Source organism: Pelodiscus sinensis, chromosome 3, assembly GCF_052426305.1.
Source record: "Pelodiscus sinensis isolate ZL-2025 chromosome 3, ASM5242630v1, whole genome shotgun sequence".
Taxonomy (NCBI): Eukaryota; Metazoa; Chordata; order Testudines; family Trionychidae; genus Pelodiscus; species Pelodiscus sinensis.
This window is the reverse complement of record NC_143054.1, coordinates 150251708-150264478: the sequence shown is the minus strand read 5'-3', so window position 1 is coordinate 150264478 and position 12771 is coordinate 150251708. Positions and strand designations below refer to the sequence as shown.

General features: G+C 45.7%; 1 protein-coding gene across 4 annotated transcripts in view; it reads right to left on the bottom strand.

Annotated features, from left to right (window-relative positions):
* Positions 1-12771, bottom strand: part of RPS6KC1 (ribosomal protein S6 kinase C1) — a 181110-nt gene that overhangs the window by 87215 nt on the left and 81124 nt on the right. Inside the window, exon 1 of one of the 4 annotated variants that reach the window (XM_014569768.3) lies at positions 10119-10247. The exons of the other annotated variants lie outside the window; for them this stretch is intronic. Within the exon in view, the coding sequence (XP_014425254.3) occupies positions 10119-10215 (97 nt within the window). The 5' untranslated portion in view covers positions 10216-10247. Of the gene's footprint in view, positions 1-10118; positions 10248-12771 lie in introns of those variants that run through there. 4 annotated transcript variants of the gene reach the window in all.

Genomic DNA, 12771 nt, shown 5'->3' with positions numbered 1-12771 from the left:
ATTCAGTCATTCACTTAGATGATAGAGTGACTATGCTAGCAGAGGATAGTTAGATAGCTTCAGGGGGTAGCCAAGTTAGTCTGTACAGGATAAACTTAAAAAACAACAAATGGTCTGGTAGCATTTTCTAGACTAACAAAACATGCAGATGGTATCGTGAGCTTTCAGTGGCCTATATGAAGATAAAATGGTCTAGCTCCTACAGTACACAGTAAGAAATAGTGGGATAAATAAAAGTATCGCCATCATCACCAATGAAAATCTCAGAAATCAGACCAAGTCCTGAGAATTCATACTGACCTGCCCTTTAAGCCCTGCAGATGTTCTCCCCCACAGGCTGAGTCAGATAATTGAAGCAGCCTTGTAGAAGATTCCTCTCATCATCGGCCCCACCCACACAATAGTTGCAGAGAAGCAGCTGAGCACACAAACTGCTCACCTTCATTCTAAGAGACAAACAGGGCTAAGTGGAAGAGAACTGAATCCACCATATTAGAGCACTGAGTTCTGTTCCAAGCTCTACCACAGGAGACCTTGAGTGACTCCTCCATTATCTGTTTGTAAAATGGAGGGGAATGGTACCTGCCTGCCTTCTGGAACAGGTGTATGAGAGCCTTGCTCAAGAACAAAATGAACTCTTGGGCTACGTCTACATTGGCCCCTTTTCCGGAAGGGGCATGGTAATTTTTCAAATCGCAATAGGGAAATGCGCGGGGGATTTAAATATCCCCCGCGGCATTTAAATAAAAATGTCCGCCGCTTTTTTCCGGCTTTTAGAAAAGCCGGAAAAGAGCGTCTACACTGGCCCCGATCCTCCGGAAAAAAAGCCCTTTTCCGGAGGATCTTATTCTACTTCGAAGTAGGAATAAGATCCTCCGGAAAAGGGCTTTTTTTCCGGAGGATCGGGGCCAGTGTAGACACTCTTTTCCGGCTTTTCTAAAAGCCGGAAAAAAGCGGCGGACATTTTTATTTAAATGCCGCGGGGGATATTTAAATCCCCCGCGCATTTCCCTATTGCGATTTGAAAAATTACCATGCCCCTTCCGGAAAAGGGGCCAGTGTAGACGAGCCCTTGGAGTATGTCTACACTGTGATAAAAAAAATGCATGGTACTGAGTCTCAGAGCCAGAGTCAGCAGTCTAAGGCTACAGAGCTCAGAATCATTGTGTAAACATTCAGCTTCATGGGGCTCAGAAGCTGAGCTCAACGCAAGCCTGAATGTCTACACTGAAGTTTTATAGACTGAGGCCCAAGCCACTCATGGCCAGACCAGGCCTATTATCAGGGTAAAGACATACATGGAGGAAAGCTCCCAGGAAAGCCTTGCTTTCCATTAGCTGTGGTTGGTCAGCCTCTCCTCCCCAGCCCATGTGAAGCAGTGGAACAGAAGCCAGATTCAGCTGCAACTTGGAACATGCCAGTAACCTCTGGATTGAGGTGGGAACAAGCAAGACAAGATTAAACCACCCAGCTCCCAAGTAGGATTCAGCAGAATCTGCCTCCCTCCCAGCAGCTGGAGGGTTGGGCCTCTAAATAGGGCCATGTGCCTGAACCTTATTAGCAGCTCAAACATTTTTCAGATCAGCCTCTTATTAATATAGTTCTGGAAAATTTTCCAAACTATCACTGGTAACTTCCACTTAGGAAAGAAAGAATAAACGGAATGTGTATTGTTTAAACAAACTCTGGCTATATATTGGCTGGAAACATGGGCGGTGGAAAGCGAGGCTTCCCCTAAGCCAAGCCCTGACCCCATCCATACTCCAACCTCTCACAGGCTGGCTGTAACGCAACGCCAGCCAGAGGCCCCTTGGCAGTGCCCCTCGGCACTAGGGACAGTGAGGGATGCCAGCGCAGTTCAAGCGGGGTTCCTCGTCTGCAGAAGGGGATGGGTTGGAGCTCCAGCAGATGGGGACAGGGTGCCAAGAAGGATGAGACCTTAAGCGGAAGGGATGGGGCCGCATAGCTAGCCTCCCTGAAGGCGGAGGTGCTCACATGCTGCCCATGTCTGTAAAAATGCAAACAAGATCATTTCTGATTTCTTAAAACTTAGTTGCAGTTTTGTGCTTGTGTGCAGAAAGAAATCCAATCTTGTACAGATGTCTGCAGCTTCCTTTGAGACAATCATCAACCCTTTCACCAGGCAACAAGAGTTGGTTTCTCAGGAAGACTAATTTGTTTATATTATTAGTATTTAGCTTCTCTGCAGCCAGCATTTTGCTTTCAAGAGAAGATTTTAAGATTAACATGAAAGTCAAACTACCACTGATTATGTGTCTTCAGTGGAATGTTTATCACTGTTTACCTATTTTTCCCCGAACGCCTCAGTTATTTTAGTTAGAGCAACCAACACACAAGACAGCCTGTCCCTCTGAGTTTTCATTGTTCTTCCCTATTTTCATTCAACATTAATTTCACTTTGACACTCAGAATAAGAAAAGCATAGCAATATTTACTGTTAAAAATACTGTTATGTGTGAGTTATTCACTGCTTAAAATGTTAACCATACCAATAAGGACTATATTTGCAAAAAGGTTTCTATTCAAAGGGTTTTCACATCTCTCTCATGGCTCATAGAAAACCTGATCTCAAGCTTTACCAGTTCCGGCTTTAAATGCTTTAAACATGAGCTCTGTCTTTAAGCCAGAAAGAGAGACTCAAATAAGCTTGTAGAGCTGGATTTATTTTTTTAAATTAGAATTAGTTTGATCACTAATTTTTAAAAATCCAAGAAACATTATAAAAAAACTACCAGCAGGCTAACAATCCAATCAATCTTTAAAATATGAAAATTTCCTGGCACGTCCAATATATAGCACATGTGGACCATGTACAGGAAAAATGGACTACCGAATTCCAAGAAGATTTGAATACAAGTATCTTTAAAACGGTGACAAAACACTTATATTGTGATGATCATTCACTAAACTACCTTCTTTTAGCGTCTATAACCCGAGTGTTATGCAAGGTTTTACAATTCCACCCCACAAGCTATACTCATCCGCGTGTTATACAAGTTTTTTTTAACTGAAATTACAGGAAGACAAGACTGACACTTACTTGATAAAAGCAGCATATTTTAATTTAATAATAGTGGAATGATGTTAAAATACATTAAAATACATTAAAAGTTAAAACTTTAATGTGAAACTAATAATAAAAGAACAAACATATGGTAAAACAGTTTAAAAAAGCCATTCTCGCATTGTCATAAAATACATAAGTTCATTCATTCTGCATCACTAGAATCAGCAGTAGCAGCATCCTCCTCAGCATCTGAGTTTTCAAAACCGTCAAAACTTTCGTCATTGTCTCTGTCTTGAAAAACATCCATAAAATTCACAACCAAGGCTAGTCGAGCTTCGGTGACGGTTGAGGTATGTGATGCCGAATCAGAATCGCTGTCGTAGTCGGATTCAAAGCTAGACGAGTCAACGTCTGGAAGAATTTCACATTTACAGAACCCATTCCAAATAGTAGCCTGTTTCATTCTGTCCCAAGCAGCCAAAACCCATTTGCAAACTTCCACGTAAGTTGCATGGCACTGTCGACCTGCCAGAGTGAATGTGTGTTCCCCAATTGTCTCATTCCTCTCAGATGAAGCACTTAAATGGGTGGTTGACAGCCACATCAAGTGGTTGCAACTTACAGACCAGTCTACCTGGAATTACAGTGATATGTGCACCCACGGCGTTGATATGTTTCTGAACTGAAGTGTCTTTATGGGTGGCCAAAGAATCTAAAAGCAGCAGAGATTTAGGATTTAAAAGACCACCTTTTCGTGCATGAAACAGCTGTCTGTCCATGTCTTCATAACATCTGTGTTCATGCAGCCCTTTTTGTTACAAACCACACAAATGCCAGCCGGCAGTTTTTCTCTAGGCATCGTTACCCTCTTAAAAAATCACCATTTGCTGTGCATGCCAACACTACTGTAAAACAGGTGTGTTCATGACCGGTGGTTGCTACACTGACTGTTGTCAATCCAGTTTCCGCAACAGATCAAGTAGCGGGTATATCAAATGACCTGGGCACCTCATCCATGTTAATAACGCTATTTGGTTTCAAGCCTAGCTGGTTAATTTCTTTACGTACAAAAGTTTTAAAATCATCCATTTTCTTCTCCCATTCGTTGGAAAGCCATTGGCCAACAGATGTCCGTGCACGAACTGACAGATTGTTTATCCACATAAATTTGGACACCCAATTTCCCGAGCCCCCATTAAAATCATAGATTTTCTGTTCCATAACCATAAGTTGAGCCTTGAACTGTATGGCTACCGTTGACACCGCCCGTTTGTTCTCTCTCTGTGCACGAACCTACTTCAACAGGTTATCTTCTAGATTCGGCCACTTGACTTTCTTTCCCCAGTGCACTCTTTTCCTAGGGTGTAATTTCTCAATCTCTGCTTCTTCCTTTCTCCACTCCTGAACAGACTTTTCGTTGACAGAATATTTTCTCCCTGCTGCTCTGTTTCCATTGTCCTTTGCATATGTCACAACACACAATTTAAAATCATCTGTGTAGGATTTGCGCTTAGGCATGTTTAAAAAGTTTTAAAAATACTTTTTTAAAATTCATTACAAGTTAAAACTACTAAAGGAATAAATAAATGGTAAAACGGTGTGGTTCAAAGGGGTTATATACCAGCAATAAGGGTTGTAGCATACTTACTGCTCAGCGTCATCAGCTGCGGTTCATTAACACTTCATTACAGGTGCTGTTCATTAACTCCCGCGGGTGATACACATGTGCGGGTTATCTAAGACTTTTTTTTACACAATCAGGAAAAACCACGGGTTATGCACGGATGTGGGTAATACACATGCACGGGTTATATACGCTAATTTACGGTAAATGCAGACACTAGCATTTATGCCAGGGTTTCATTTCTCATAGCTGCTCCCCAGAGGTGAAAAAAGTGAGGCGGTGCACCACTCCTGTAAGAACCGGCTGCACTCCGGCAACAGCTGGCTGGGGCACTCCGCTCGTGTAAAGGGGCCAGCTAGGGGTTCCACAAGGGGCACACTGTAGGGGACGCATGCACACTCCCAGCCAGGTGAGTGAGGGGCTGGCAGTGGTAGCAACTGCCCTCATCCAGCCACAGCGACCTGGCTCTGGCCCCCATCTGACTGCACCCATCTGTCCTCAGCGGCCGTGCTCCTAGAACAGACCCCACATCTTGGCTCCAGCAGCACAGCAACTGCCGCAGGAGCTTAGCCCCAGCAGCCCAGCTGTGGCTCCGGCCCCGGCCCCGGCCCCGGCCCCGGCCCCGGCCCCAGCGGCATGGTCCACCTCACATTTTGGATGCAGTAGCCCAGCTCCAGTTACGGCAGCCTGACAACTAGGCTGCAATCTGGGCCCAGCTTCTCTCTGGCTCCAATCCTTTCCTTTCCTCTTCCCTAACACTCTTGAAACCCCCACCACACTCCAAACCTGTGCCCCTCACGCACCCCAGCCCTGACTTCGGAACCCCCCACTTCTCCAGTCCCCTGCAGCCCTCTCACCACAATCATCTGCTCTGAGCCCCCAACACTCCACCCCACACTTACATTCCTTACAAGTATGGTTGTATCACACACACGCCGCTATAAGGCCCCTACCAATGGGGGAGGAAGACTGTGATAGGCCAGTAAGATTGTGATAGGCCTGTAAGAATTTAAGTTACTTTAAACTCGCTCCTCACTTGAATAAGATACACAGCTGGATAAATACTGTTAAGTTGCAAGATCTTTCACAACAGTGATGCATACTTCACCTGTCAGAGAAATGCAGAGGGGCTGTATTTGTATGTTTTATAGGAATGAAGTATTGAACAAACTATCCAAAACCTATCCCAAAATTTAAAAAAAAAATTAAGGCGGCAAAATAACATTTCCAATACAATCTTTTTCTCTTAAGTGTTCCTTGGGAACTTTTTATTCATATTTCCAACAGAAATCAGGAGGTCATTCCTCAATATGGAGCTCTGAATCATTGATAGGAGCATCTTTTGTTATGATTTATAGCTTTAAAAGATTTTTTTAATAGTAACAAACAAGAACTGTTAAAGCTCTTGATGAATCTTCACAACTAGTCTTACAAGCTCATCCTGCTTACAGCTACTACTATATTTTCCCATTCAGTTATTTTCCTAGAGTGTGTCATTATTCTCAAATAACTATGCGAGCAACTACACAGCAATTCCATCATTTCAAAATAATGGACAGCTTATTCCAACTTCTGTAAACCTCATTCTACAAAGAATAACGCCTATTCTGAAATAGCTATTTCAAAATAAGTCGTGTGTAAGCAATCCACTGCTGCTATTTCGAAAGAGCCCCTCAACAGGACCATTCTAAGTTATTCTTCCTGGGACTCTAAATCGAGATATTACCTCTACATTAGGGAAGCCTACCTTGGACTCATTTTGAGGCTTCTTCACCGTGTAGACGCGCTATTCCAAAATAGCTTATTCCAAAATTAACTGTGCAATATAGACGTAGCCCCAGATACACTATAAGATTTGTGTTTCATTTGATCAATATCAAACTCTCCCCATACCCCAGTCCATTCATTGGGCTTAAGTCACCCATGCCATTTTCAATGTTTAAAAGCTATGCTGCTGAAGCAAGTTATAAAAATGTGGTAACGATGATGACAGAGACCTTTGAATAGAAACCCTCCAAGATTCCTCCTCTCCCTCTCTCTCTCTCTGCATTTGCTACAGAGCAGCTGTGCCTCACAGAGATTCACATGAATGAAAATATTAAGGCGAGAAACCACCCACTTAGTTTATTTTCCATATGACTTTCCTGTAATTATTTTGTAAACTGTTCACACAACAATATATAAAAACATCTGCAAAAACAGGTAATTAATGTGTCAAGCCAAACTAATGCATTTTTATGGTGTCCATGCTTCGTCAACTGTAATTATAACTCTTTTTAAGCAAATGATGATGTGTTTGTTGCGATGTGCAAGTGGTTATTTTAGATGCTCTGTTTACTGTTACTGCAAACAGAATATAAAAACTCTACAGCTACTTTTCTGTGCATATAAGCCTCCATCTACACAAGCAGAAAGTCTGCTTCCTCCTTTCCCAACAGCTCTGCATATGTCAAAGTAATAAAACGTATTTCTTAGAATCAAACTTGATGTTAGATCAGCTGGCCAGGACACCCCTGACCAGTTTGTAATACTCAGTAAATGCAGGGTAAGTAACCAGCAGCCAGCTATTTAGATTTTAAGAATTGTATAACAAAGACACTCACAAAAATAGAAATTCTCAACAATATTCAAATAACCTTCAGGATCTAACATAAATGAAGACCATGAATATCACATGACTGGCAGGTGGCTAAGAAGTGGGTATGTTAACAAATGAAAATGAGATACATAAGAGAAAGCATTATTTATTCTGTGGAAAATACAAGAGATAACCCATGGGATACTAGGAATATTATGAAGAATATCTGGATTCTAACATGCAGTGGATATAGCTTTCAATTGTCAATCTGTTGGATGCTGATGTGCGGTTACTCAATTCCAATTGGTTACCTGTTTATTCAGTAGATCCCTTGAGATATGAAGAGGAATTACTTGCAGTTGTTGGCCACAAACTATTAAACTGACTTTATAAAATAAACTTTCCTGTTCTGTAAACTTGTGCCTTGATCAAAATGCTCTTGTGGGAGCCTCAAAATGTGTTTCAGATGCTTGCAAGTAGGGTTGCCAGGTGTCCGGTATTCACCTGGACATTCCAGTATATTTGCCTCCTGCCCAGTAAAAAAAAATCAGTGTCTCCAGTACTTTCTGATTTTTTTCCCTGGCCAGGAGGCGAAAATGCCTGGCACCTGGCAACCCTACAAACACTCAGCACCTGGCCTCCTCCCCCTCACCCGATCCTCCCCCCCACTCCCAACACCCCCAGGCCTCCGACCCTAGCCCACATGCTTACCTGGTTCCCCGAAGCTGCTGGCACAAAATGACTGCCGGCCAAAAGACCTAGGGGAAGCAATGCTTCCCCTGGGTCTTAGTGCTCAACTTCTCCCCTGTTCCTATCCCTGCACTCACTCTTAAAGGAGACATGCTGTTTTATTTTAAATTTTTTTTTCTTAATAAGTCTTGGAGTGCTTTTTTCTTTTTTTCCCCCTCAACAACTTTGTTCCCCCCCCCCTTTTTTTCCTTCAACAGAATTTTTTCCCGGTGTTTTTATTGGGGGGGGGGGTTCAGTATTTTTATTTCAACCATCTGGCAACCTTACGGTGGGCGCTAGGGCCCCGGTGAAGGTGGACAGCACGCGGGGGCAGGACGCCGACTGGGGCGCCCATAAGGGGAGAGGCGGGGAGGAGACGGGGGGGGGGGGAGAGCAGGAGCTGGCTGTGCTCTCCGCCCCCACAGGTGGTGACCCAGGTGGGAGCAAGGAAGGGGCACCAAACACCGTGGGAGACTGGCACGACGGCCCGAATGGCGGCGAGGCGCCTCGGAAGGAGCCCGGAGGACACCCCGTGGCAGCGGGAAAGCTGGGATGAGCCAGACCCCGAATAGTGATGGTGCGGACATGTGACGGGGAGCGTCCATGTGACGGATCAGCGGAGCGTGTGAGCAAGGGGCTTTGGCAGAAGGCCCCAGGGACACCCGAGAGGGACTAGGAGCGGGGCCTCGGAGTGACATGGGGGGGTCCCCGCTACAGGGATGCAAAATATGAAAAGAATTAGCTTCAAAGAGAATATACTAGCTAAGTGAGCTATTGCTGTTTTCTAATGCTGCACCTGAATTTCCTGCACAGATGCAATGCCAATTGAAGGACACAAGAAACAGTATATTTCCTTTCCACTTAAGGAAAGAGGATTATCAATAGAACTTTGATGAAACACATATGATTAAGTATATCCAGTTACCTTGGATTTGGAAAAACTGTTTACTGGACAGAAAAGATGCAAAAGCAGGAAAAATACACAAAACATGCATCTTCAGAGACTCCAATAATTCCTCTTTCAAACCCCAAAAATGGACATTATGATATTTTTATGGGAAAAGCCTAGCAGGAAAATCCTCAACACATATCCATTCCCTCACAAGTCTCCTTTATACATCATTGTGACGGGGTGGGACCCGCCTACTTCCCCGAAGCAGGCCCACCTCGCACGGACCCTGCGATCGCGCTCTCGCTGTGGGGGACACGGCACAGCAGGGGCTGAAGAGCAGCTGAGCAGCGGGACAGCTGGCGTTGCTAAGCAACGCGCCCCGCACACGGGGAGAATCATGGCGGCCGGAAATGATGTCAGACGCCCGGGGGGGGGGGGCGCGGGGTAGTATAAAGCCCCCGGAGAGCACCGGGAAGGGAGAAGGCGATTTGGGGTAAGGAGCAAGGAGCATGGGACAGGGGATGGGAGGAACGGGGGCATGTAGGGTGGAAGTGGCCCAGGGCAGGGCACGGAGCCGGCGCACCGGGGGTTAAGGGGCTAAACCCCTCCGGTGGGACAGGTCCGAGTGACTCTGTCCTTAGGGCCCTGGGCTGGGGTCTGGGAGCGAGGGTGGGCCCAGACCCCCCACTCTGCACACCCGAAGCGCAGCGGAATTGAGAAGCGGTTAATAACTCTAGGCATGCAGCTCAGGAGGGCTGCAAAAAGGGAAGGAGGGGCAACGGGACCCCCACAATCATAAAGTAACAAAAGAGGCAACAAATCCTTTTTATGTTGTTGTTGAGCTTTGTTTTACAAAATAATCACCTCTGCAGGTCACCACTAACTTTGGTTTTGATACAGTTTCACAGTGAAGAAACTTGCCATGGGCTCAGAAATTTGAACCTCTTGTTTCCAGAGATAATATCCAACCACATAAAGCTCATGGGGGCTCAGGCTTGTAAGAATGAAGCCTAGGGTCATTAGTAATATGACCTCTAAACAAATCATTTCTCTCTCAGCCAGCTGGTGAGCCAGAACAGGCTACCCCACATAAGTAGGTTCTATATGTAATCCGATCTACACCTTCACAGTTCACAGCAAACTGCCAATTTAAAAATCAGTCAGTCAACATTCCAGAATGAGCTTGGCCCATCTCTTGCAAACTAAGACAAAAGTGTTGAAGCATTTCATTGAAAAAAGTGAGATCTGTGAGAAAGAAGTTACTCACCCTGTGAAGTAATGATTGTTCTTCGAGATGTGCCCCGTGGGTGCTCCACTCTAGGTGTCGGGTCCCGTCCCGGCGCCGCGGCTCGGAGACTTTTCATAGCCGTGCTCCGCCGGCTCGCGCATGTGTGGTTCCCCAGGATAGCGTTCGCGCCTTTGATCAGCCGCACGCGAGCCGGCAACCGTCAGTTCCTCTCATCCGCTCATCTGTAAGAAACATTAAGAAGAAATTTCCAGAGCGGAGAGGAAGGGCGGGTCGTGGAGCACCCATGGGGCACATCTCGAAGAACAATCATTACTTCACAGGGTGAGTAACTTCTTTTTCTTCTTCGAGTGGCCCCGTGGGTGCTCCACTCTAGGTGACTCCGGAGCAGTACACAGAATAGAATTAAAGCGCTCCGGAATCAAGACTACCAGCACAATTCAGTACTGCTGTAGCCACAGAATAATCTGAAGTAAACTGATCGACTATGGCATAGTGGTTCACAAAAGTCGTGTGCGAGGACCATGTTGCCGCTCTGCAAATGTCACAAAAGGACACCCCAATGAGACAGGCCGTAGTAGCAGCAACTGCCCTAGTTGAATGAGCTTTGGGACGAGAGGGGAGAGGCTTCCCTCGCAGCGAGTGGCACATAGATATACACAACACTATGAGCTTGGAAATACGCTGAGAAGTTAAAGGCTGTCCTTTTGAGTGACTCACCACTGACACTAGCAAACGGTCTGTTTTCCTAAAACCCCGTGTTCTGTCGATGTAAAACGCCAACGCTCTTCTCACATCCAACGTATGTAACTGTGCTGCTTGCATTGAGGTATGGGGTTTTGGGAAGAAGCATGGTAAAACTACCGGTTCGTTTATGTGGAATTCAGAAGACACCTTTGGAATAAACGCTGGATGGGTCCTCAACGTTACCGATTCTTTCGAAAAAACCGTATAGGGCGGCGAAGCCATAAAAGCTGCTATCTCACTCACTCTGCGAGCTGAAGTGAGAGCTAGGAGAAATACCAGCTTGACCGTAAGTAAGTGCAATGTTACCGTCACTAAAGGCTCAAAAGGGGGACGAGTCAAAGTTTGTAGGACCAGATCCAAGTTCCATGAGGGAGGAGGAGGCCTCCAGGGAGGGTGGAGATTTGAAAGTCCCTTCAGGAACCTTTTTGTAGTAGGGTGAGCGAACAAGGAAATATCGTCATCCCTATGGTGGAATGCATTGATTGCTGCCAAGTGTACCCGTAGCGATGCAATTGCCAAGCCATTGTCGTGTAATTGTAAAAGATAATCCAATATACAAGGTAAGGATGCAAACCGCGAGTCCACGTTATTGTCCGCACACCATGCTTGGAACTTTGCCCACTTAGCTGTATAAGCGGTTCGTGTAGATTGTTTTCGACTGTGCATCAACACTTGCTTGACTCGCTGAGAGCAGGATTGCTCAGAGTCGGTAAACCAGCCAGCATCCACACAGTGAGGTGTAGAACCTCTGGTCGCGGATGACTGATGGATCCGTTGTCCTGGGTCAACAGATTCGGAAGAAAAGGTAGAGGATATGGCGTTTTCACTGACATCTGGTGGAGCATTGAAACCCAAGGCTAACGAGCCCATGCTGGCGCTAGAAGGATTACCCGAGCTTTGTCTACATTAATCTTTTCGAGAACCCTGGGAATTAATACTGTCGGTGGGAAAGCGTACAGTAGTGCCGTTCCCCAGTGGAGAAGGAAGGCGTCCCCCAGCGAGTGTTGTCCTATCCCGGCTCTCGAACTATAATTGGGACATTTCAAATTGAGTTCTGTCACAAACAGATCTATCGTCGGAAATCCCCATCGAGCGAAAATACGATTGAGTATGTCCGTGCGGATCTCCCACTCGTGGTCGTGTGGAAAACGCCTGCTGAGAGAGTCCGCTACTAAATTGTTGACACCCGGCAATTAGGAAGCTGTTAGAACAGTGTTGTTGGCAATACACCAATTCCATAAACGGATGCTCTCTGCGCAAAGAGAGCGGGATCGGGCACCTCCTTGCTTGTTTATATAAAACATAGTCGCCATGTTGTCCGTTAAAATCCTGGTCGTTGTATTTTGAATGTGTGACTGAAAATGCTTGCAGGCATGCCGCACCGCTCTCAACTCGAGCAGATTGATGTGCAGTAGCATTTCTTGTGGTGACCAACGTCCCTGGACCGTGGAATTAACCATGTGAGCTCCCCAGCCTATGAGGGAGGCATCTGTAGTTATTTGTGTAGTAGGTTGAGGGCGATGAAATGGGACGCCCGTGAGAAGATTGGTCGGGTTGGTCCACCACTGCAGGGATTCCCGGACATACTATGGTACCACTACCGGTCTGTGGACACTGTGCCTTGACGGGATGTAAACCATGGCTAACCAGTGCTGGAGGCAACGAAAACGTAACCTTGCGTTGCACACTACGATGGTGGCAGCAGCCATATGCCCCAACAGCTGTAGACAGACGCGTGTGGGAATTGTCGGAGCGTGGACCACTGTGTGTATCAATTCTTTGATTATTATAAAACGTTCCATCGGTAAATATGCGCGCGCCATAGCTGAATCGAGGCGCGCACCTATGAACATGAGATTTTGGGATGGAACTAGTGTTGACTTCAAGTTTATGAGAAGACCCAGAGTAGCAAATTCGTCGGATACTG